The sequence below is a fragment of the Pithys albifrons genome, chromosome 9 (assembly GCF_047495875.1).
Source record: "Pithys albifrons albifrons isolate INPA30051 chromosome 9, PitAlb_v1, whole genome shotgun sequence".
NCBI classification, from domain to species: Eukaryota; Metazoa; Chordata; class Aves; order Passeriformes; family Thamnophilidae; genus Pithys; species Pithys albifrons.
In genome coordinates, this window is record NC_092466.1 from 9,930,860 (window position 1) to 9,958,212 (window position 27,353).

Genomic DNA, 27,353 nt, shown 5'->3' on the forward strand with positions numbered 1-27,353 from the left:
GGGAATTGGTGCAAAAATAATTTTAAGATGTGACTTTTATTCAAGAAGAAAAATTACCACTTAGTGTTGTAATCTTAAACTATCATCAGATCTACTGAATAAATAAAAGACAAGATGGAAACTTTGCTTTAACTCACAGATATTACAAAAACCTTCTGGGTTACACCTTGATTAACACAGCATCTTCCAGGCTAAACAAGAGCTCTTAGGTAATAAATGCTATATAGTGAGATCCTGAAGGCTAAGCCATGCTAACATTCATGGAAAAACATTAATATTTGCAGAAGGTATACAGGCCAGTGAAAGACTCTCCTGCTATGTTTTGAAACTGGAGAATACTAATATCATTTATAATTCTAATAAATTGTAGCTCCTGACTTCAAATTCATCGACTAATATTTCCAGTCTTCAAAAAAACCCACATTCAACTAATAAACTGACTTTAAAATATGATCTTAAAATCTCAGTTATAATTCTGATTTTAAGACTAAAAGGGCATTAGGACTGAAAATACAGGTTTGTCTGAAGCAAGCTGTTGATCTCTCACAGTCAAAATTTATGGCCTTCTTTGTAAAACTACAACAACAACATCAACCAAACCACCATCCACCTCATCTGATCCCCAACCAAACTTTGCTCAAACAAAAGAGATCCTTTTTCAGTATCAGGGCTATGGATGAGCAAACTACTCAACTATGACTTGCAGTTTCAGGTGCTGGATTTTGTAGTAGAACTTCACTGACAGACTTAAACACAAGAATGTACTCAGCAAATCCTGAGTTTTCTTTTTTTCCAGATGTTGGTCACTTAATCACTTATTTCTCTTGAGCACAGCCAAAACCCTGACCTGCTAGTATGACCCAGACTGAAAATGATCTAATCTAAAAGATTAGCTAATAAGAGTAAGATTCTGCTATCCCTACAGTTTTAAACTGATTTGTTTAAATCATGACTTCATTGTTTTCTTAAAGTACTTAGTCTGTGACCAGAATTGTGCTGGAAAGCCAAATTAATTTTGCTTTTATTAAAAGCTAAAAATTTCAATCAAGTGCGGCAAGAAAAGTGCCAAGTGCCACAGGAAATCACACTCAAAATGCGCAACAGAGGGTCTTTACCTGATAAAGACTGACAAAGATGCTGCAGACACCTGGTGGAAGACTGGGCAAATTTATTTGCATTCCGCCATTTGTTTCCAAACACCAACTCTGTCCAAAATGCTGGTGTGTCACAATTATTGTCTTTCTCTTTAAACGTTTGGAAGTGCCAACAAAAGAGTTAAATACCTCTATTTTGTTGATTTTGCGTTTCAAATACTGCTTTTAGTTGGCTTAGTATACAGTCTAGTTTTAGTCTTATGGGAACCTTAAGAGAATGATTTAATTTTGGTGTCTCTCTTTGTAGAGCTCAGTGACACCTCCACATGAAGCTATTGTTTGAAGAGGCTGAGCTTCCAGGATTTGCCTATTAGAACAGTACCAAAGTCTTCCATTTTTAAATTCCCAAATCCCACTGAAAGGCTTGGCTTGATGAAAACCAAAAACTATTATTTATGTGCTCTAATTCTTGAAAAGTTCAGCAGAAATCCACAGCACAAATCATCAGAAATCTCCTTAAATGCACCAGCACATAAACGCTCTCTACCCAGGAAAAAGGATTTGGGCTAAGCATTAGGGAAAACTTGGAATCACTTGATTGAAGAGATGGGAAATGTTGAGCAGTGCAGAGCAGACCAAACAACTATCTGTCAGGATTGAAACAGTCGGTCAACCCTGCCTTAACTCAAAGGGGTGAGTTTTTCTGAGCTCACTCGCAAGCTGGTTCTATTTCTTTTGGTAAATTTATGGATCAAAATGAAGTGACCTATGTGGCAAGATAGCCATATCTGTGATATGTTACATTTAGGAATTTATGGCTTAAACACTCTCTAGTAAAAGGTAGATGTAAAATTTGACATATATTGTTCTGTCACAGTTATAGATGAGTGGTGTCAAGAACATGATTCTTAATCAAATACTAGCCTTAAAGAGTTTGACTTCATTGATTTCTGAAGAGTTGTCTCCAATTAGTTCAGCAATTACCAAGGTCAGCTTTTGCTAGCAAGTTCCCTGCTTCACATAAACAATTCTACCACATTCAAAATACTTTCACTACCTTCACTGTTCCTGAATATTATGTCAGAGAGAACACATCCAACTGGAATCAGCTTGTAAATACTGCAGGAAAGCACTGCACTGACTATGCTGATATAAGACATGCCTTCTCATGAAGGCATGTGATGGGATACTTATTGTGGTTCAGACATGACAATGCTGACTATGAAATGCCTTTTGTTTCACTCATGACACTATGAACCATTTTAGGCTCTGGCTGCTTAATGGTAGTCATCATATCTCAGTACAGAAAACAATCACAAAGGGTTACATGATACTTAATCTCTTACAATGCTTTACATTCTTGGTATATGCAGTCTAGGACTAGCTAGAATAATTATCCATTGGGATCCTGCTTTCCTGCAGAAACACAACTGTGCTTTAGATAATGTTCTTTCCAGCTGTTCAGCTGGACATGAGTAGATAGAAGGGGGGCAAATGAGATAGTAATTCCAGATGATAGAAAAGAGGGAATGGAGAGGAGAGAAAAAAGGTCATTGTATGTTTCAAAAAGGAATGGAAAAAGAGAATTAGAAATATTGTCTGAAGAATGCTGAGAACCCTGCTCATCATGGACATAGAATAGGCAGTTTGAGATGCGGATAAAGCTTTCCAATAGTCTGAAAAATAAAACAATACTATGATATAAATGCTTCTGTCTCAATGAATGAGGGATATACCCTTCCAAGGCTGCCTGGGCTTGAGGAGATTAAAACACTGACTTATTTTATCCAATGCATTTAAGTTATTAGATGTAAAGATCAATCATGATGATGCCTCTTTTCTTTCAGGTTTGAAGAAAATTTAACTCTGTACCACTTAGGTTGTTAGAGATAAAGGTCTGCAAAGACTAAGGTGGCATTAAGCTAATCCCAGCTACATGCTTACAGTGTTGAAATTGGTCCCATTCTGTAAGGCATTCAGTACCCATGACATGGAACTCTCCATGTACACTGATGCTGTAGCTACAGTGGTTATACAGCAGCTCAAAACACTTCTGCACCTTCCATGGTGGGTGAACTGAACAGCATTTCTAACACTGAATGAAAGTAGGATAAGTTTTTTCAAAAGTATTTTGGAAACAACACACACAATACCATCCAAGAAAGACAAGCAAGGTTTATAAAATGGCTCTCAATTGATTATTAAAAATAACAAATGTATCTTACATGCATCAGATCACGTCATACCTAAACTAAGAACAGGGAACACACAGCATTCCATACTTCTTAAAAATATTTGCTGTTCAGACCTAGAGGTACATTTCCTGTTTTTTTGGTTGAACTCCTAATGATGAAGAATGCTCACCCTTGGGAATTTTGCTGACACTACATTTATGTTTTCCAGATGTTTTGTCCATCACTTCAATAAAGAAACAAGGTTTCTTTTTAAAGTCAGAGACAAAGTGAGGAACAACTAGGTACTAATTAATGGCAAGGTTTAATCTAGAATAACAACCTGCATGTTCCTTGTCCAAGGACTATATCGTGATTAACAGCACCACAAAGTTTGTCAGCTTCCTTCTGAAAAGATTCAACACTTCATAACTGATAAAGGTTAGTTGCATAATGTAACACAAACATCTACAATAGCATAAGAATCATGTTAACTGTATGAAATGCTTAAAAGTCATGAAAATTAAAAAAGTTATTATAATGACAGTAACAAAAATTAAAATACCCTATGTGTATTTTACAGTTTCCAGTTAACAACAGAAATAGTAAGGACATGAATTGCAAGGAGCACAATAAAGGTCACATTGTTATTCAGTCTCCCTTAAGTTAAGGGAATTGCTCCTCTGGTTTAAGTTAACCATATGCTTAAATATGTTCCTGAATCAAGGTCTAAATTACTGAAGTAAACAGCTGCAGCTGTAAATATTGAGCAGACATGTTGCTAGAGGATTTACTGTTTCAATCATTTTTCAGTGTAGAAATATATCTTGAAGTAAAAATAGAAATATATGTACCAAAAGAAAGTTGCTGAAACAATTTCTACTCACACTTCTTTTGGCTTGAGACCAAAATGCAAAGTTCCTGTTGGAAAGAGGAACTCCTCTATCAGTGTGAAAACAAGGCAAATCTAGTGGTATGTTAAACCTCACTCTGGATCAGGGATACAAAGACTTGCCTTCAGAAAACTGCAGAGACATGATAGTCATGGCCTAGTTTGACTGGTACCAAGACAGGTTTTAGGTCAGAAGAAAATCATTCATTGTTACGGACTTTTGGGGGTGGAAACAGAGATTGGTAGGGAAATAGGGGAAAACAGCAGTGGTAACTCTTTTGGTTTGTGTCGACATGGACATGACTATCTCTGCTGATCTTCATCACATGGAAATGTGGGCTTGTAGTGAAACAAGAAGGCAGAACAGACATCATTAACTTTTCACACCTCTAGGAGTGCGAGAAAGAAAATAAAGAAGCCCTGTGCATACACTGCTGAATGGCCACACAGCCAGGTCAGTGGGTGGAGGTAGAGCATCCCATGCCCTGTTTAATGTCCTACATGGAGTGTCCTCTCAGCCAGTGACCACAACTCCACCACTGCTGAAGCTGTTTGAGAGCTACAAGAAACTACTGCAATCCAGGCCCAAACCCTGAAGGGCAATTCTGAAAAACTTTTCAAATTGATTCTGCTTAGGACTAGTGGCAATAAACACAAGCTGGATGCTGGGAAATTTCTGTTAGACACCTGGAGACATTGCTTGTTTCAAATGCTACTGGAACAGATTGCTCAGAGAGAGAGGCATTACTATCCCCAACCTTGGATGTGTTTGAAACTTGACTGGAGCAGACTCTGAGCAACCTGCTCTAACAAGACTTGCATTGAGCAGGAGCTTGGACCAGATGACCTCTAGAGGTGCCTTCCAACCTAAAGTATCCCATGATTTTATGAAATATTGAAAAATCACTGTAAGGTCTGGACCATCCTGGAGCTCAAAAGTGGAAGGAAGTTTCACCAGAAGTGATTCAAGAAGCAGGACTCCCAGAATTTTCCTGGCAATAAGAATGAAGAAGCAGGACCCCAACTAGCACAGGGGGTAGGCATTCCATTTCTGACTGTAGTCACATTGGTCATGCAGCTGTTGGCAAGTCACACAACTTACTACCTGAGAGCTGAACACTTATTGCTTCATTTCTATCAGCTGCAGGTAGTCTCTGTCCTGCTGGAAATCAAGTTTTAAAGTCTCTTCTATAAGAGCAGGTGTGTTCACAAGATTCTCAAAGCATCATTGAAATGTGAAGATTAAAAGGGAATTGTTGGCAAAAAATTTCCTGGTGAACCACACTGGATACAACATGGAGGGTAGCAGCTATTTTTCTGAAGTGTTTTTTCACCCACAGTTTGAAGGGGGGTAGGTAGAACTTCTCTGCTAACTGAATAAAGATTCAAATCTACTAAAATTTTTATCTGGTTACTTTTAGGTTTGTTTGTTTCCCACTGGGCCGTGTGTGGCTTGGAGACCTTCCAAATTCTCTACTTAAAAGGTTTTTTCTGGCTATTGGCTTACAATATAGGCAAAAGACTGCAGATCTTCCAGAACACATTATTTTCTGCTTCTTTTTGGCAGACTCTGCACTCCCCAATTCACATTGGGGTAGAGGTTAAGGGATAGAGAGCTGAGACAACCTGTTCCAGTGTCACATGACACTCACACCGAAGAATTTCTTCCTAGTACCTAACCTAAAGCTACTCTTTCAGTTTGAAGCCATTCCCCCTTATCCTAGTAATGCAGTGCTCTAAGAGAAACATACTAGTTTCAAACTGCTAGAGAAGCAAGATGGGATAGGAAGACCTATCCCTACTATGCCACTGATCTCCTTTGTAAACTATGGCAACCTACAAACCCTCTCTCTTCCTTTATTCCCCATCTCCAGAACACTTTATGCATAAACACATGGCCAGGGAATTTAGGCCATATGAAGGCAGTAATTTAGCCCTCTAACTATCTAAATACCTGGTCTCTTAATATATTCTTCAAGATTTAAAAGAGATGCTGCTTTACCTTTCCCAGACAGTAAAATTAGAAATAGTTAGGCATTAATTTGAGGCCCAGGGTCTTAGCCTGGCAGATGACTTCAAGCATAGCAGCAAATACATATTGTGGGAGCAGCAACTACACTGAGCAATGTTCAGTTTAACATTACCTTTTGTGTAAAATATTGATGTGATGAATGGTTCTCCAGTGTTTTATTTTATTGGCTCCAGCAATTATGTGAAACATTGTGTGGTGTGTACTGAAGTATGCAGATATTAGGACAAAAGTGCCAATCTGTGCTAATTATATTTCGTACAGTTGTATTGATCTAATTTATGCTGATTTCTTGGGGTCTGTATTTTATGATGATTCTTGTAACTAAACAACATTGGGATGATGCTGAGGCTGGGATAAAGTTAGACCCTTCTACCCAACAGTCACAAACAAATTAAATTCATTGTAGGTCTATCTATTACATGGTTTTAAATAATATCCTGAGCATTGTCTACTGCAAGCTGCGTCTATGATGGCATTGCTTTTGGCACATTTACCTGAACTGAGCTTAAGTCCTAACCTGCCTTTCATCAAGAAGAGTGACTCAGCTCTGCATCTTCATTGAAGAAAGAGGAAATCCAAGGCCTTTCTGACACACAGAAACTGCCATAGTGGTGTTTGACTACATAATCCTTTTGTCTGAAAAGAAGAGACCAAGTATATTTCAGAAAGATCGTATTTTTCATTTGGCTTATGGAACACTTATAAACTAGGACTCCTAACTGTGATTCCCAAACACAAAACAAAGTCAAAGGTTACAGCATATGTTTTTGTTTCAGCTTCTCCAAATTACTTGCAAATGTATTCAAACACAATATGAGGAGATACTTTATTTTATTGAAAATAACAGACTACAGGGTGCTGCAAAGAAGGCTGGGGTACCTCAAGCATAAACATGGAAAGAATACATTGGTTTAGAAACCCATAAATCCTTATTTGAATCTGCCAACCTGAAAGCCAAGTAAAGCCCGAAAAAACTATTTTTCCTAAATGCTATGTCTGATTAAGCCATACTATTAAATGACAGCTGAACTTTAACATTAATATGATATTATTTAAATAACTGCATGATTTTTTTTACACTAAAATGATGAATGATTTTTGGACAGCTCAATTGACATAAAGCAAGAAACCCCTTTAATGAGATTTGACAAAATGGAGACATATGCAGAATATTTGTTACAGCTCATGTCGCAGAGCCCTTCCTGGGGAGACTTGGGTTTAGTTGTGTCTTTTCTTTCGTTCATTTTTTTTATAGTTTATTTTGATTGTCTACAGGCACTGAACCATCCCTTTCAATTGCCACTTCCTTCCTCCATGGATTTTGAATTTAGCTTGTGTCATTTACATATTACTCTTAATCAGAGAATTTTATATGTTACAGTTTGGAGTTGGAAATGTAAGAAATCTGTGGAATGAAGGGATGAGGTTCAGTCATTTTAACCTTTGTCAATTTGGTATACAAGGAACTAACAAAGGTATTTTTCTGAGGAGACTTATGCAGATACAAAGCTTGCACTAAAGAACAACTTATAAAATATTGGGTTTTATTTTTCCCAAACCAAGTGACAAATTAACAACCCTGCTAAAACTTTCTCCTTTTTCTTACTTTTTTTTAAATAAACCAAGTACATTAAGCAAATATATAACACAGAAGCCCATGGTAAGGGTAATTTCATACTGAACTCTTCAGAGCAGTAAACTCTTTTAAAACTGTGTTTCCTTAGTAGGCAGCACTGCTTATTTGAGGGATACTCTTCTTCAGGAAGCTGTGTATATACAGAAATATGGACAACAACGAGAAGCTCAGGTGCTGTTTCAGTGGGTAAAGAACACACATCCAGAGATATCACCAATTCAAAAAAATCTGTCTGAGAATGTACTGATGTAAATTTAAGGTGAGAAGTAATCATTGGGTAACTCCCTCCCTGCAGCCACACACAGAGTTTTAGGATGTTGCACAATATTCCTTTCATATCAACTCCTTTCGATCCCAGGGACAATTATCATAATATTGAAAGTGTGCAAGAAACATGCTAAATCCACAAGGGTTGACTGTGTGTCTCCCCATCTGTTTGGGCAGAATTGATACTTCCAACCTTTCCTCTGCACACAAAATGATGCTGCCCCAAAACATTTACCAAGTTTCTCACTTTAACAGGAAAAAAAAACCTCAAAACACCCAAATCACTCAAGAATAAGGAACACAGGAATTCATCATCAAAACGCTTGATTTTACAACACAATTCCAAACCCCCCAAATAAATACAATGAAACACAGATGAGAAATGTTTATGCAAGGGCTATCCCTCAGGCTACAGAAAACTCTTTCCATGGGTGTGACAAAAGCTGCTATCTAATGACACTGATTCACTGCCAGCATTCATCCAAAGTTGTTCCACATATGTGTAAAAAAAAAGCCAGGTATGTCAGCACAACACTGAGGTTGAATTAAAATTGAAAATAAAGGCACAGAGGGAGAGAAGACAAAAAGAAAGAGGAGAAATGTCCCTACCTTGGCCTTACCTTCGCAACATTCCCGTCAAAATCCTGGAACTCTTCCCCAGGTTTGCATCTGTTTCTCTAAGCTGGGGAGAAAAGAGCCCCATTAAAGGTAAAAAGGCACACATACATACATTTGTACAAAGGACAGATATTTCTACTGTTCTTTGAGTCGATCAACTTCAGGTTTAGCCCACAACAAGCTCTCAAAACCACGGAAGCTCTGAAATACAAAAATGTTTTGTCTTGTTTTCACTTACATCAAGATGAAACATAGACAAGAAACTGAGGCAACAAAGGTGAATCAGGATAAAGAGCAAAAGCTTTACAAATAAAAGATCGCAGGTAGAAGCTGTATACATTGGTATCCATAATTCCCACTGATACCTGTACGTGTATTGGTTATGTATATTAGGGAAGGGATGAAGGGGTGAAGAGACAGCCATGTGCTGTGTTCCTGATGCTTTATGAGAGAAAAAGTTATCTTTCTTTCACTGTTTTTCAAAGACAGCAGTATAAAGAGAAAAAAAAATACAAAATATGTCCTTTTACCAATTCTGTGTAAAAGAAATGTGACTATACTGTCCCTTAACTACAAAGCTTGTAGTGACTTTACAGCAGCTACCATTGACATTGATGCTCATATATGTTGTAAATGGTATATAGTATATATATGTACAGAAGCTGTAACAGAATTTTTTTTCAAGTGAGGATCTCTGACTCACTGAAAAGACCATCTTTGTAGTTTATTAGGACAAAGGAAACCTACAGCTTACAGCTAAATTTAATCAGCTGACTTGTCGTACAGCTCTCAAAATCTTGTAAAATAGGTAAAAGCACAGCTGAGTAAAAAATGAAATTGAGGAGATGGGGATGGGGAGTTATGAAGCAAACGGACTTCATGTTTACTTGTATTTCTGTTTAAAAGGGATTAAAATGTTCCCTCTGTTTTTGTGTTTATTAGTGTCCCACAAAATGAAAGCTAGAAATGGAGAAGACTATAGGAAAAAAGGAGTTAAGTCTCCTATTGCCTCTTTTGGCACTGGCATCAAGAGGAGAGACATCTTTTAACTTCTTAGACATCTAGGAAACAGTGGGACATCAAAATCTACTGTAAAAGATAAGGTAATTATTCTGATTATTTCAGTTATGAAATACCAGGGGCCACTGTTTCTAACATGTCCCAAAACACAGCTGTGTGTACATACGTAAAAACATTCTTCTCTTTATGAAAGCTGAATATTTACCTCTTCATTACAAAATCAGACTGAAAGGATTACCTGACTCATTGACTTCTTACTAAAAAACTTTGTTGTAGCAGACAAAATACATCCTGTGTTATAAATCCATCAAAACAGTAACACTGCCAAGAAGAGTGGCAGCCTTCCAATAACAAATCACCTTCACCATAACAAACCACTATTATATCTTGAATGTATGAACAGGAGCAATATTAAACTCAGTCTTTATTCTGGAGCCCAATACTGTAAATGTTTGCTACCAGATTTAATGTTTACTACTGAAATCAGTAGTTGCAATCAATGACACATAACCTTTTTGCATAAATTTTCTCCTTGTTCTTCTAACAGCTATTAAGAAAATACCAAGTAGAAGCTGGGACTGGATAACACCAATCAAGACTTGCTCTTAGCAATATCATATTCAGTGGGAAGGCTTGCACTGACTCTCAGATCTCTGTAATTATGCGCTGTGATGGAACAAAGATGAGCATTATATTCCAGGGAGGCCATTCCCTCTTTTTTTTCCTGATTCATCTAGACAATTCAGGCTCCAGAAAAGCAGTTTAGCCTGGTTTGACACAAGTAACAGAAGAAAAAACGTCACAATAATTTTTAAAAGGCTCATTAAAAAGCCAAGTTCTTATCTATGCTAGAAGGGAATCTGAAGTACAAATGTATGCTTTACATTGGTCTTTTATTATTCATAAAGATGCATTTAACACTTGGGGCTTCTCCTCCCTTTTCACAGAAAAGTAGCGCTCTCCTTTTTACCATTAAATGTTTGATCCTAAGTTTCCTCTCTTGCTGCAGGATTCTACCTGACAGCTAGAATCAGTGTTGTTAGTTAGGAAGGGGAAGCTGAATCTTAGAGGTTTGACAAACTCCTCTAAGCAAGACGACCTCATGTTTTTATGGTAATAAAAAACCCGCAAAATAAGTGAAAGAAACATTAAAAAAGAAACAAACATGTACACACATAGTTGGAAGATCTCTAGCTACCTCCCAAGAGAACACTAAAAAACCACCTTTTCTTCCTGCACTGGCAGAAAGAAAACCAACATAAAGAGTTTCAAACTGTAAGTTTGTTTTTATTGAAAACTGAATTATCTGATTGCAGTTCTTTCACTATTTGTTTACCAACACCAGTGCACCACAGAAGCCAAAGAACTGGGTGCATGCAAACCTCTGAAATGGCATATGATGGGCAATTCCTTGTTTCACAGGATTGCCATAGTGAAAACATTTTGAAATAGGCCCTGATACTAGTAATGGCAAATCCACATGGTGTTTAAAAAATAGTATTAAGAATAAAAATGAGAAGATAGGAAGATAAACAAGATGCTGACATTGATACCTTGGTCTGCCTTAGACACATTTTAATTTGAGGTTTTCTTAAAAAATGTTGCATCTATTGCATCCTGTATAGCCCAGTTCACCTACCCAGCCTGTAGCAGAGCTTTTATCCCTTCTCTTTGCCTTCCAAAGAAAAAAGACAGGAAAATTCATATATATAAATTTAACCAAATTATTGGGACATTAACTCATTTACATTTTGCTCGTAAGAAAATCTTCCTGATTTTCACAACATTGAACTGTCAAAGCTGACCATCATAGTCTAGTTGTCAACAGCATTTCAGAAAACAAGTTTGTTTCCTGATTGATAATGCCAGGTGTTTAGTGTAAAGATACCATACATTGATAGAGCATCCTCTGCCCTGGTCTTTAAAAAAATCCTCCAGAAAATGGAAACCTTGCGAAGTTACCCAAGATCACCCCTAACTTTTCATCTGAGTAGACAGACAGCTGGGACAGGTCCACCCATGTGACTCAACTGCAGAACTTTTCTGAATTCCCTAAACAAAATATTTTAAGTGACTTATGATAAAATCTTGAAATTTGAGCTCTTCCCATATGCCAAGAGGTCTTTTACTGCACTGTGGTGGGATGCACTTTCCTAGAATACCCTTACTTTAATCTTGCTCTTTACAGCTTAGAGGTTTGCCATCAAAGAAATTTGCTCTTCAGGTAGAAAGCACTGAAAAGGAGAAGTTACGCTGTGAACTATGTGTACACTGAGTGATCAGAACTACATCCCCCTTTCTCATTCCTGGGGATTTCTAGGATCAGCAGTAAGGGATACCTGACATTCATCTCCATTGCCTAGGTTTTACTTGTCCAGGTAGAAACAGAAAAGCATTTCAGACTCAGCAGTCACTGGGGATGTGAGGAGTGGAGGTGAAATAAGACACCAACATGGACAACACTTGGTAAATGCTCATAATCCTTAGTTACTTTTAGTGATTTAGTTATACTTAATGTTTTAATGTAGGTAAAGCTCAGGACTTCAGAAAGCAATTGATAGAGCTGACAGAAAATGCCTCATTAAAGATGTCATATGAAGCTTTCCTAATCAAAGCTATCCAGGTCTACCCTGGGATAGATAAAGGAGTATTTTAAGTGCCATTGGTCAATTAGAGACTTGTGAGAGGACCCAGCTTTGGCAAAACTGGACACTTGGGAAAGTATCTGAACAACATGTTGTGGACAGAAAGTCACAGCCTCTCCTGATTCTGTGAGCAGAAAGCAGAACCACAGAGGTTGGGTCCCCGGGCTGAAGTTGAGAAAAGTTGCACCCATTGGACTGGATGGGCTTCTGAGCATCTCCATTAATTCTGCAGAGTAGAGCTTGTCCCCATGAGGGCCACATGAGCCACAAATGACACAGATATTTTATCTTGACTGCAGAGACAGAGCAGCACTGTAAGAAACCAGAACCTGCCCTTTCAGACAGAACTGCCTAAGGAGGCATTTGCAGCTGCAAAGAGTAAGGTTGATCAACTATTAGAAGCTCACTCATGATACTGAACAGTTTCATATGAAATCCAAGAAGTCATCGGACACTATAACAAACCTTTGAAAGGACAGAAAACTGACCTCACTGTGATGTTAGTGACAGAGAGCCTGCTTCCAACAGCAGATTGGGTGACTTCAGTGTGACTCCCCATGAGAGACACTTTGCAGAATTGGGCCCATATAAGGTACCTTATAAGTTCTTCACTGTAGATGGTGATTATATCTCATCTGGATTATTTCACATGCACGAAGAACTTGTCCAATGCCAATAAAATGTGAGATCAACAACTACTTATTATCAAACTTACCCTTTCCCGAGCACGCTGGATCTTCTCTCTGTCATGGCTGAGGTTTTCAAGCATCTCCTGTCCAATCTGCTCTGCATTAAAAAATGAAAATGTAAATCATGAAAAATAGGGCTTGTGACTGTAAGGCCTCAAAATGCCAAGTCAGATTCTAATAACAGCATTTGATATATGTGGTAGCCTAATCACTCCTAACTGCAAAGAGCAAGACATCATTATATGAAGCCTTAGGTTTTTAAAGCAATGTAAAACTGAAGAAGCAAACCAAAACAGAAGCTGTTCCTCTGCAATCTCCTGAGGTTGTCTAGGCCTTGGGAATTGATGTTGACCTTTGGTCTGTGAAACAAAGGCAAGAAGACTTTCAGACTTGCTCTTAGTGCTGGCTGCTCATACTTACCATATACTCCCTAAGCCCCTCTTTGTCTCAGAAAGGAAGTCAGAAAGCCTTTGCTAAACCACCAGCCTTAAATGTCTAAAGACACTGAGAAGTCATATTAGAAGAAAACCACTTTCCATGTCTCTCTGCATTGCTTAAATAAAAACTTTTTCAGACTAAGTCCAGTTCCTGGTGTCTGCTTTGCTAAATCATGGACTATTTCTGGCAAGCTTAGAGATACACTGTAATCTGATGCTTTTAATAGCAGCCGTAGACATTAATTTATAGTCCTCACCGTTTGCTTACACAGGGGCTGTTTGCTTCCGCAGCTTACGCCAAACCAAAGGGTGCAAAATTAGAGTGGAGAGGCCTCAAGATATGGTACAAAGACAACACAAGATGCCAAAACTTTATTCTTCAAACAGCTTCAGTCAAATGCTTCTCTAACACTGAAATATTAGCAGCAAGTATAGAGAAGAGATTTTAATCTTCAAAGCTCTATAGAAACATTAAGGAACCCTCCCTGTACTTCCCTGAAGGAGAAAAATAAGTTAAATCATTCCCATTTTACAGATGGGGGAAAAGACAGAAGGAGCTGAAGCAGCTGTAGCTTGCCCCAGGACACACAGCATGTGTGAGACAACCAGCATTTCTGTGCACATTCACTTAGGTAACTTAGCAGGCCTACCAGAGACACTCACCAAACTGGAAAATTACAAAAAGATCACTTTTTCTTTATAGACAACACAAAACATGCCTTGCTTTTGTTCTGATGAGTAAGTGGGATCTTAAAATGTCATTATTTGTGGAGCCTTGAGAAAATGAATCATTATGTTAGTAAACATGACTATATTTGTTTGGTTTTTTTTTTAATAGATACAGTCCATTTTCAGGAAACAATCCAAAGTAGAATCATCTCAAACTTTAAAGTTTGAGACAAGCAATTTTTTTTTTTAAATCCATTTAACATAAGGTACACAGTCTGCCAGATAAACTCTAAGGAAATTCATTACATATATATTTCTCTATCAGTTGCCAAGTACAGTACAAGTAAGATAAATATTTCCTCTGACCACAAATTGACATCCTCATTATGCTATCTTGTCCCTCTTGGCTTGCTGCTCTTTACTTTTAGCTATATATACAATGCCTCCCAAAGGTGAAATGTGGTAAGATACATGGTTATGGAGTTAAAAAGGCTGCACGGTGCAACACATCCACACAAATGGCAGCCTCAGAAAGGGATTCGGAAGAGCTTTGCCAATGTTTGCATGTCAAAGGACTTAGTGGATAAAACTATACTGAGCTTTTTGTCATCAAAGCACTCAAAATACTGTAACACACAAATGGATACATGCATTCAATGTAATCTAGGGGAGAAAAAAACAAAGCAAAATCTCCTAAAAAGAGAGAGGGAAAAATCAACAAATTACTAACCTGGCAGCACAAGGTGAAACGATAATAAGTGTATTTATGGCTAAAAATTATACCTATGTTTGCAGACATAAAGGAATGTGAGGAGCAGATTTTCCTTCAAAGGAAAGTAAAGTATAAAGTAAACTGCTAAAATGGCTCAGTATTTCATGAACAAAGCTCAAAAATATCTTATAGGAAACAGTTATTTTTATTACGCCAATTTTAAACAAGTTACTGTGGATTTTTTTTCATCTTCTTCCTGTCACTGGCAAGTTCACACTTTTAGCTTTCTATAATGATTGAGTTTATTTTCCAACCATCAATGTGACAGCAGCATCAACTGTAAGTGAGGGTAAAACACCGTCACTTTGACGAATAGTGTATTTTCCTCTCATTGTCGATGACTGAAGACATCAATAAATAAGGAAGGAGAGCATGTCAGCCAGAATATCACAGAATGAATTGTTGATATGACACTTAGGGATTAAACCTTCAGCCATGAAGTTCAACCTAGCAGAGGGGTCTGAGAACTGAGATAGTTGCATCTCTTCCCAGCAGCCTCTATAGATAAATAATTGGATGGATCATCAATTTTACAGGAGCAGCTTTACTCTACATGCACTTTCGTTGATGATCTTTGGCCTTTTTTGGGCTAAAATAACAACATAACTTGAACAAAGAGACATAACAGAGGTAACATAATCTCACAATAAGTTTGCAAACAAAAACTGACACCTTTATCCTCTTCATATCCTCCTTCTACTCAGAAAATTCACTGATAATAGTGAAACTTGATTTTTAGCTGGAAGGTCAAGACAGTCAAACAAAATATTATTAAATAAAGAAAATACAGACTTCTAAATGATACCAAGACAAGTCTCCTCACTTGGTCTTCAACTGAAGGTGCCCAGAACTAGAAGAAATGTAACATTAGCCCACAGCACAGCTAATTGCTAAGCTTGACATTATTGCTATCTGCTTGCTACTATTTCTCAAGTTTCCCCACAACTCTGATGTTTTCCTGCCAGTTAAAACATTCATCTATGTGGCAGATTTGCGTTTTTAGTGCAACGATCCCGTATAGATCTTTCCAGCCTACTTATAATGCAAGTCATTGAGGAAGCTACTACAGTTATGTGCAAAGGTCAGGTTTGTAAGATATACTGTAGTGCAGATGCATGAATTAAGAGCAATACACAAACTGAAGGGTGTTGCCTGTTTGCCAGTAATGGCGTTATTTCCATAGAATCTTAACGACGTCAATTGTTTGGGGATTATGCCAATCTTTCAGTTGTTATGTTTGGACAATGCTTTGTACAGTGCAGTCCCAAGTCCTACAGAAGACTTAGTGGTGCTGCCTCTTCTCAGTGAAATTCCCAAAGAGATGTATAAAATTATGCTCTAAAATTACAGCTAAACTATGAGAAGTGAGGGGTGAATGCATTTACATCATTATTATCCATGTACTGACAGAGGGCAGGAATATTCAATATAGTAATTATCTCAGTCTTAAACAATGCTGTGATGGCCAGAAAAAAAAATAATTCTGAAAAAAGTACATAATACTAACAGGCATCAGCCTTAAAGGGTGACTGCTAAAATTCATAGCTCTAAACGCACTCTACCCAAAGATGTTTGAACAAGGTATGGGAAGTCAGCCTTTCCAGTGCCCCAACTGAAGAAAAAACAACATTCTCCCCCCCAAACCCCCACCAAATGCAAACATAGTTTCCCCCTTCGTATGTGCACAAACTGGCACATGGATTTCAACTTTTATGTTGAGATAAACCCAAAAGACAATGATCATTTCTGGCAATGTTTTATACTCCTGAATATGCCCTTTCTTTGGAATTCATCTGTAACCTATAAGCAGTATTTATTTATATGTACAAAGAGTAATTATTTAATACATGGTCTACAAAACTTGGATTTTAATACTTACACACACATTAAGGATGCAAAATAAGTTGTGCTTGACTGGTTTTTATTTTTTTTTCTCTAGCCATTTAAGTATTTATTTACTTTATCAGCTAAACTGATTCTGAAAGAACTTTTTCTAATCACTCAAGTCAACAATACTTTTCCCCCTAAGAATGACTAATATATTTACTCAAGAGACAGGAATGACACAGAATGAGCCTCTCCAGGCTTTTGGATAAACAAACATGCATTTTTATGAATTTTGAAGACAGACTCTCCATTTTTCCTTTCATATGAAAAATAAAATAATCCAACATAACTTATACAGTATTTTTTCTCTAAGTGCACCCTCTGTGTGTGCATATATATACAAGTTTCATAAGAGGCAGCAGATATGTTGATAGGATTTAAAATATCAAAAAAGTTTAAACCCAACCAAATCACAGGGAGAGTGCCTGAAGTATGACGTGCCCAATCTCATCAAATGTACTACGCATGCATCTGAGCTATATAATTAGAGATTGGAAAAGACAAACTAATATTGGAAAACAAAACCAGAAGATCATGCTAAAAATCAAGATGGCTGTTCAACAGAAGCACTAAAACACCCGCTGTGTGTTGATCAGAGCAGGAATGGAGAACAGTTTCACCCTGAGATCCTCAGCCCTGCCCAGTGGTGCCATTTGGGGAGTGCAATTGTGTGTTGTCTTTGCACGGAGACATCACATGCTCAGAAGATGCAGTAAAAGCTTATGGAAGACTTTTTGAGAACTGGCACTGGCTAAGATGTTTCTTTTCTAAAAGCCACTCCACTTTGGATAGTTTAAAAGTTTTGATTTTAGAAGACTAGGATAAATCATCAACAGCAGTTTCTGGGAAAAAATGCTAGAAAGCATTAAATGTGAGCTCTTCAGAGGTGACAGCAAGCAGATTTATTAGACTTGGAAAATATAGGTTGCGGGAGTTGAAGAATTCAGGGCTGAGTCAAATGTCTTACGCTTCTGACAGCAGAAAGGTAATAAAGAAAGTGATGATACATCTTGAAGTGTAAGGACACAGGTAAAAGTCTGATAAATTCCCAAGCTCACAATTGACATATATTTACACTGAACAGCCAATATATAATTAGAAACAGAAGGATTTAGATCATTAAAGTTATTAAACAAGTAGAGGTTAACGCAGATAAATGAAGGATAATACAACAGCTATAAGCAAATGGGGAGACAATTTGTAGAGCATTAACAGAACAGTGAAACATGAGAGCTGGAGTTTAAATGCCTCAAGAATCTGCCATAAAGATGTTAATCTTCATGCTGCTAAGTGGTCACTTAACACAATAAAATAAAAATTAACTATTTTCTATAGGGACTAGTTGGCCTTTTCAGCAGAAGCAAATGCCACACCACTGGAAAGAGCACTGACAGTCCACAGCATACACTGAGGACATCCAGCACTTTCAGAGCTGCCAGAAGTTCAGTTGCAAGAGAGGATAAAAGAAGTTGCCCAGTCTTACTGTGAAAGCAAATAACATCTAAAGATACCTCCCAAACTTCAAAAGTCCAATATGTCCACCAAACTAAAAATACAAACATTTTTCCAAATGGGTTCCTATAAGCAATAATGGATGCTCATGAAACTATTTTCATTGACCAAGAGCAAGAGGGGTATGTTGATACCAAGGTCAGGGAAACAAGAAAGAAAAACATCCAGAACACCTAATGAGAATTCAGTCTTTGTGCTTCGTTCAAAATAAGGAAGAAAAGATATTTGAGGAAGGTGCCACATGCTTTTAAGAACAAACTGGGAGCATTTCATAACCAGTACCTCCCATGGTCCAGGCCTACTTTGTCCTTCCCCAGAAAAAAAGAAGCAGATGAATGAGAAGAAAATAGGAAAAAGAAAGGAGAAAGATGATATATGACAGACCTAGTAGCTTCACCTCCAGTTGCCTTTTCTATTTCTAAAGTTTCATATCTTTTCTGAAATCCTAACTTACATCAATGTGCTGGTAAAAAACCTACTCATTTCTCACTAACTGATGTATTTTTTTTGTCTACTCCCATCACCCATCTAGCTGAGCTCCCTTACTGACATCCTCACAGCAGCATTCACAGGAGGTGGCAGACTTTGATTCTGCTGAGCACTTGTCTACATTGAAGTCCAGCCATTGTTCTAGCCATGCCCCAGCTCGGCAGTGCTCATCTGCTCCAAATTCCTCCCATTGCATCTTCCTCCCCTACCCCTGTCCTTCAAATAAGTTCTAAGGCAAAAAGAAATCCTTCCTCAGTGCATCGATAAGTAAACAACTTGCTACCCCCATTTCAATCACTTATGTTTGTGAAGTTGGGAACCAACCCTCAGTACCTTCTTTTCCTATTACTTTTAAGTGCTGCCAGGACAGAAGAAGTCCCTGCTTGCTCAGAGCTTGGTGCAGGGAGTGGATGCTGCTTCATTACAGTACTGCCAATCTTGAACTTGTCTGAAAGCTATTTAGCAGGGGAGAGTATTAACAATCCTGATTGCATCTAAATTAAGTTGCAGAACCATATCCTCTAAAACTTGAGCCACAAACCATTGCTTAATTAAACCTATGACTCCAAACAGCACTGAGATGACACAACGGTGATCTCTGGTTCATCTAAAGCTGGATTCATAATCATCATCTCATCAAATATGCTCCACCATCTACCAATTTTGCTATAAACTCAGAGCAGTGCAAATAATTACTCTGGACCCCACAGCACCGGTTATTTCTAAGACTTAAAATGTGCAGACAGAGAGTTGGCAACTTAAACCCCTGCATTTAGCAGCTCGAGGCTCCTAAGGTAGGCTGTGCCTCTAGAGCTGATTTACTCTTAGAGCACTAAGTGTGCTCCAAGACACAGAGGTGAGCACAAAATACACGAGACAGGCTATCAGCCAAACTGCCAATGGAAAGAAAAAAAAAGCTATATTTGGTTTTCAGAAGAGGAGAAAGTGTTTCGAAATGTTAAAATATGTTTTAAAATTTAAGCGTGGAGCAAGAGGGTTTTTTCATTCTTATTTGACTACACAAAACCACAGTATATGATGTTTAAGCAGGACAATGATGAAGAACAAAGTCTGGTAGTTATATCTGTAAACACTGGAACAATTTAGTATGTTTTTTTAAACTGACTCTTCATGGTCCATTTATGTAGCTTGAACTGCTCAATAGGAACAAAGTTTTTTGGGAGTATTTCAGCTTCTGGGTATCAGAAGGCATATGAGAAGAGCATATCCTTTAACTGTTTCAATCTGAGAAACTGTTCCTTGAAGCAAAAAGCAAAATCAACAACAGAAAATAAATCCATAGCCAAATAAAATGACATTTGAGTTTGTCCAGGTTTTCCCCAACATCCTGGTGTACCAGGTTTATCCTGAATCTACAGACTGACTGGAAAGTTGGGAAAGCTTGGCAATACAAGCAAGAAGTCTATGATTGTTTGATCTTTAAGACTTCCATGGAGCTAAAGAGTAGTGTTTTAGCCTTTCTTGACCTGTTCAGCAATCCATTTTAAATGTGAATGGAACTATCTCCTGTTGTATTCATATTAAAACAACAAAAATTAGAAATAAAGTAGCATCCAGACATCAGAAAAATAAAACAAACCTAGAAGATGATCAATAAACAATGCTTAAAATCATTGACCAAAAAGTGTAGCAGTGTGCAAAAATAAAGTATTCTGTAAATAGTATACATATATATATATAAAGTTTCTTAAACATTGGAAAGCCCACAAAGCAGGTGAACAGCCCAGCAACCTCGAAGCTGGCTTCAGTGCAACTCATTCTTTGAATACGAATTAGCAATGGGTAATCGTGGCATATTTATGAGCCCTTTTGCCTGGTCCTTTTCTCCAGTGAACGCTGTATTATTCATTGCGTGTGCCCTGACCCCAGTGCGCTCCTGTTCTGACAAATCATACTTGATTAAGACAAATCTTTATTAGTTAGCTAGTCAACTTCCCCATTTATCATTTGCAAATCCCATTCTCCTTTTCGGGTACAGTAAAAGTAACTGAAACTGAAACCATTTTTCCTCCATATAAAATGAAAAGCTTGTTACAGGCAGCAAGCACAAATAGAAACCCAGAAGTCAGTAATAGATGATAAAACAAAGGTTTAACAGGCATAAATTACAAATGTGGCAAAAATCTAACACAACGCTGTACCTTAGATAGGCTGAGGAAATACTAATTAGCTCATCCTTTCAATGTTTCCCATTTTTTTCACAAACTAAATCTCTCAAAATCTAAATGCTCTATAAAGAACTGTATTGCAAAGTTGGAGGATGAAAGTACCAAGGTTTAAAAAACAATGAGAATGCCAAGAAAACTCACTGCTCAAGGTTTCTACCAAAACTAAAAAAAGATCTTTTAAAAGTTAGTCTATAAAAGGAGGGAAAATGAATTGCAAATTACTAATGAAGCTTCAGTTTCCCCTGAAAATGTAATATCTCTCCAAAGAGACAGCACTTTGGAGAGTAAAAACCCCTTTCAAGATAATGGTACTTTATTCATTGTGTAATTTACAATGAGAAAACCATGTGATGTGTAATGCACAACAGTTTTGTCATGATAGCAGTTTTGCTTGCAGTGAAGGATGTTTCTTCTCTCAGGATTCTGGAAGTTGCTGAGATGGAAAGAAAGACCATACCATAACATATTTTTCATACCATTTCTCAGAGCAGACTCTGAGGGTCAAGTTAAGCTCTTCAAAAGGTATTTAAGAGGTAGACTTACATGGGAACTTCACAGCATGTAGAAAGCATTTGTTTGCAAGCCATCTCTGCGAGGAAAAATTGTTGCAAAACCTGATTTTTAAAAAAGTGTCTAAGATGACAAGTGTGATTTCTTCTGATGGAGCAACGCAGCAACACTTATCAATACTTTTGGCATTTCTACATTAGACTACAACTATCTGATATAATCTGGGGAATACCTGGAGATTTCTAAAGACAAATGGCTCCAAAACAGAGCAGTTTACTGCATGGAGCAGCAGCTTTTGCTTTGATTCTCCCAGAGCAGATGCTTGGAGCACTCCAAGTGCCATCCTGGCTTCCGGACATTGAGGCCCTGGCAATTGGGTCAGGGTTACCAGAGGCTCTGCTTCTCACTGTTGGGTATTACTGAATTGCAGTCAGCACAGATACATGGACTGGAGGTGCCATGAAGAAGTGCTGCAGTTGAACAGTCTCTGTGGGGATGTCCCAGATTTGGATGACATCTCCCCTTTCTCCTGATCTGTCAGTCTGCAGACATGTCAGCATGCAGGACATGCTGCCGAATCCATGGGGGGGGTCTGCTGTGGGATGTCATCAACAAATGTGTAGGACTTACTAGCAGGGCACTGTTAAGATTTATTTGTGTGAATCGTCTATATGTTGCAGACCGATAAATTTAGTACATTTTTCTTAATTTCTAGAGAACAACAGGAGCAAAATAATTCTCACAGCAGACCCTGGCTCATACAGTAAAGAGACAACTACCCAGATTTTCTGTCATGCTCAGAGATCAAGAACATGGGAAGGCAAAGTCAGAGCTGGGAAAGGATCCTGTGCTGTTGGGTTCTGTATTTGACATGAAAGTCATGCCACCTATGGGCAGGTGCCATCCAGCCCACCATACTTACTGACATTGCAGACGTCCATGGCCATGTTCACATTTTAGTGCTGTTTTGGATGCCAGTAAAAAAAAAAAACTGATCTTGAAATTTCTTCAAGCAATCTTTAATGTTGTAAGATAGTAATTTGAGAGAACAGAATTCTATTACTGTATGCCTGGCAAATATTTGTGCCTGCTTTGCTGTTTCTAATATGGGTGTGGAGGAATCCACATCAGACAAACACAGTATGTAACATTAAAAGGATTGTATTTCTAAGGAAGGCATTTAAATACTGCACTTAGTTTCTTATATATTCATTTTCATTACAACAACGAGTTTCAATACCATTTTAATGGAAACCCCCCCAAGATTAGAAATTATTTTTAAAATGAAATCTGAAGTGGCCCACTCTCCTCAACTACAGGAGTTTAATCTCATAAAGGGTTTTTAGATTATTTGAGCCCCAAAATTTAATTATCCCATGATCTACTGAATTAGTAAATTATTGCAGTATGACAATTTAATGCAAACACCAAGTTTACAAACATAACTTTGCTGGAAATTCTCAAGGAGTGTTAAACCGATGTCAGTGTCTCAGTAATTTTGCAGTTTAAAAACAGTTAGAAATGTAATGACTACACTGCACTTGATTAAAGCATTTACAGCTCTAATCAAAAACTGACAGCAAGATCAAAGATGTTAACTTAAATCTCTCTTCTAATTATGTTTAAAATGCCACACCTCAGGCCTGTCTCTCCTCTTCTTTTTCAAACCAAATTCTGCTTAAGAAAGATCTAACACTTCTTAACAGTTCATTATCCAATAAAACTATTCAAAGCTTAAAAGCAATCTACACAATTAGTCAGGACCTCAGGGAGTCCACCGGTAGTCTTTATTACAGGGCTTCATATTAAAACACCTTAATTATATTTGTCAAATGGATTTCATTAAAACCCATCGTCACTTTAATTTTCATATTTTGACAGTGCTGGCATAGCATTATTACCACCTGCCAAGCTACGAACTACAACAAAATTATCAAATTCCTTCAAATACTAAGCAGTTTCTTTTTGTACCTGACCAATGATTTCCCTCTTTTTGGTGAATGCACCGTAATTAAGAGGAATAATTAAAATTTCATATTCAAGCAGCACACATGCAAGCTAAACACACAGTGTATCTGTTGCAGGTGTGTAAACAAGAACCTGTACGGATACCTGGTTGCCTGGAGCACATAATACAAAGGTAGGACACATATACTGAAGTGCTTCTGAATAATAAAGCCAAGACATCAAACAGAATGCACTATTATTTAATCAAATGACAACCATGATGACTTGAAAGCAGAGGACATTTTAACTTCTGCTCATTATTCTGTCATTTCGACACAACAGATCTGGGGATTATGACCACGTACCGTAACCACAGTTTTATTTTAGATTTAATCCATGGAGGGGTTCCACTTGACTTTGGACAATCACATTGAAATATAATTAAAACAAAATTGTTCATCCTCTTTACATACAGTCAGTACCATGAAAAAGGCTTCTGATATTTATGATACATTTCCAATGCAGGACATATCAATTTTTGTTTGGTTTTTCTTCTTAATACTCAATGCAGCAGCAATTAACAACTTTAGATAATTACCAATAATATAAAAGGTAGGTACCAGCATCTGTCATGCAGCCCAGTTTGGGCTGTTTATGTCATGTGGGATACATAAATAAATTATTTCCTCCTTTTTGTCATCTGAAATGTTGTACAGAAAAATGAAACAATTTACCATTATTGTGCTTATATTTACTGAGCTAAATTCAAGCCTGATTAACTCCATGTTCTTCATGAGATGACTTTGGCCCACAACAGATAAAACAATGGCATGCAGATTGCAATGGGGGAAAGAACAGAGAATTTCCCTTTCTTTCATATAATCATAGCAAGAAATAAGAAATTAAGAGGTTCTTGCCATATGTCTAACACACTTCACTGCTTTGTACAAAGGTCTCAAGAGTAATGATGTCCGTGTGTTATGAATATTTTAAGACTTATTAAGTGTTCTTGGATTATTGTGGATAAATCTATGGGATTCTTAAGAACCAGTTTAAATGACAATCAAATATTATTCCTACTTAAGGTAAAATAAAAATTTAATAATTATTTAATGTATTATCAAGGAGGAAAGCTGCAACCTCTTTCACACTGTATCACAAGTTTTAGCAAAGGAATTACTGAAGACGTGCTGGGGTTTATTTTATTTAATTTCTATTTTATTTCTTTTCCTTGCTGTAATTGCTTTTGAATTACAAAGAAATAAAACAGACTCCATACAAGCAAGGGACTATGAGCTGATCACAGATCTCTTGTTTGATTTTCTGGCAAGTCACCTTATTTCTTTTATCCTATTTACTCTGTCTGTAAAACAGGGGTAAATAATGTTTCTACTAAAATTCCACTGAAAAAAGCAAATGCCCACATACTGCTTAGCTTCTGTTATTAGGACATCTTACAGCAAATAAACAGATTTTTTCATGCTTCTTATTCAGCTTCAAACTATCATGAAAACCTTGGGTGCATGTGGGGGTTCCTCTTAGAAACCCACTAACACAAAGGCAATCTAGGGGATAAACAGCACTTTGAAAACAATCCGCGCCCAAAGCAGAGTAGACTTGCTTCTACTGACCTGGTGAGAGCCAGCTCCTCCAGCCTAACTGAGGATGGATGGAGGGATAGGGAAATGTCCCAGATGAGGAGCTGGTGGATGATGGAAGCTCACATCTGCCTTTGACACAACTGGTCACTCATTCCCTCTTGAAATCTCCTCCTCTCTCTGCACCCAGGATCCTGCCCTCTGTGAGGGCTGTGTAAGGATCTGGCTTTGGTTCCTTTCCTCCCCATAGATCTGCAGTTGATTTATGGCTGGAAAATCTCAGGCACCAACTCAGTTACTATTTAATAAGTGACAGATTTCCCTCTCTGTAAGCTGCCATTTCCTCTCCCACCTCTCTCATTGCTTAGACTTCAATTCAACACCACACAGCAGTTCCTTGTCCCCTAATATGTCTCCACACCATCTATTCTCATGACATGCAATACAAGCATCTTCTTTTCCACCCGCCCTCAACATCTTTTTTTACTCCATTCTTCTTTTTTCTCATTTTTCGGCAAGCTGTCCAATTCCTTCTGCATGACATCAATAGGTAACAGTGGTCCAATGCATCCCCCTTCCAAAAACTCTCTTCTAGGCTTCATCCTTTCTTTGTTTTATCACATATTTTTTTTAGCCTTGATAGAGAATCTATGTACCACCTACAGTAATGTAGAAATGCTGCTACAAACACTGGGGTTTTTTAGTATTATACTAGTCTTTTTCTTTTATGACACTGCCTCTCCCCAGTTCAGCACACTAAACAATAGCTACATTCCTTCTGTAGTCAATCCCTTCATGGTGTGACTTCTCCCATTTGCTATCAGCATATTAATTCCTCTCTTGGCTCAGATATCTTTCACTTGTTAAATTTTTACTCAAGCATTTCTGCACTTTCTCCCATGTTGCCATGACTGAAAGGAGCTGAGCATAAACAACTCATCACATCATCCCACTCTTGCAATCTCTGATCTGGCTTCTCCTGTCCATCGATATACCAGTAACAATAATTTCTTCACAGTCCATGGAGTTCTCAGGCACAACCATGAACCTTTGTGTTATCTGAATTTCTAAATGTCTATTCCTAGAATGTATATGCAATAGCACAAAATGGGAGCACATGTGGGCATCATTCACAAGGGAGGAGGAAGGCAGTGTAAGAAATAAGTTAGCACGACTTATCTTCACTGTTTCTGGGGAGGTGTGACATTGGGATTTACAATGTACTCTGCATTACTGTCAGATTTTACCTTCCCAAAGCAAACACTATCCCTCACAAGCTATCAGCAAATGGAATGTGAATCTTGTTGTCATGAGTGAATAATTTATTAAATTGACACTATTACTAATAATTACAGAAGATGTGCCTGTTTCTCACTCCTGACAAACAGGAAGCCAGCCATGTTTCCCATTTTAGCTACGATACACAAGGAACAATTCAAAGTGATGCTCGTCCCTGGCTGGCACGTATTCTTTATCATTTGAAGTTTATTTGATACAAATGAGGGTCTACAGAACCCTGCTGACATGAAGTCACAAAGAGCATATACATTTATGAATACTGCATTTAATGCACTTTGTATGCAATGTTTGTTAGGTCTCAGAGCTAAAATCACAGCTCTGAATCCATCTTGAAGATGTTAAGGATGCATTGTGAGCTTTTGCTTTCTCTCCTCCTGCCCACCCCCTCAACAAAACAAAGCACCACCACAACCTTCATGCCTTTAATTATTAAGTTTGTATTTTCTGTTTTATCTTAAATCCCATAATGGAAACAACCAGCTTTTTTTCCTGTCTCCTTGTTTGTTTTTTCTTTCTTTCTTTCTTTCTTTTTTTTTTCCTTTTTGGTAATAGTGTATACACTCTTGATGTAGGAAGGAAATGTGAAGACAGAACAATCCAGCTGGATTAGACATTTTTGAAACCTACTGCCAACAGCGAGCTGTCAAAGCCAGCAATCAAATGTAACCCTGGCAAAAAAGAATGGAGACTGCTGTGAGGAGATTTACTTAGAAGAAACTCTCAAATAGTGCTTTTATGTCCTCATTCTCCTCCCCTGCACCAGTTTTATACCTGCTTGTTGTCCCCCCCCCCACTTCCTTGAAGTCACACCTGGTTTGCAGGCTGTGGTAGGAATATTTTCTCTATTCCAGAATTAAATATTGAATTTCTACAGCCTCAGTGCAGAACACCTGGACACATAATTATTGTTCTTCTGAATCTTAAAATCTGTGAAATTGTGGGGTAGCTGTTAATACACAGACCTCCACAATATGCCCAGG

At 37.7% G+C, this 27,353-nt stretch overlaps 1 protein-coding gene across 4 annotated transcripts in view; it reads right to left on the bottom strand.

The window, feature by feature from the left end:
• VTI1A (vesicle transport through interaction with t-SNAREs 1A) overlaps window positions 1-27,353 on the bottom strand; it is a 268,014-nt gene that overhangs the window by 98,453 nt on the left and 142,208 nt on the right. For 2 of the 4 annotated variants that reach the window (XM_071563691.1, XM_071563692.1), the window contains 2 exons: window positions 13,091-13,161; window positions 8,713-8,774 (listed from right to left, as the gene is read on the bottom strand). In XM_071563691.1, the coding sequence (XP_071419792.1) occupies window positions 8,713-8,774; window positions 13,091-13,161 (133 nt within the window). Of the gene's footprint in view, window positions 1-8,701; window positions 8,775-13,090; window positions 13,162-27,353 lie in introns of all 4 variants that reach the window. The other 2 variants (XM_071563693.1, XM_071563694.1) reach the window with 1 other exon arrangement.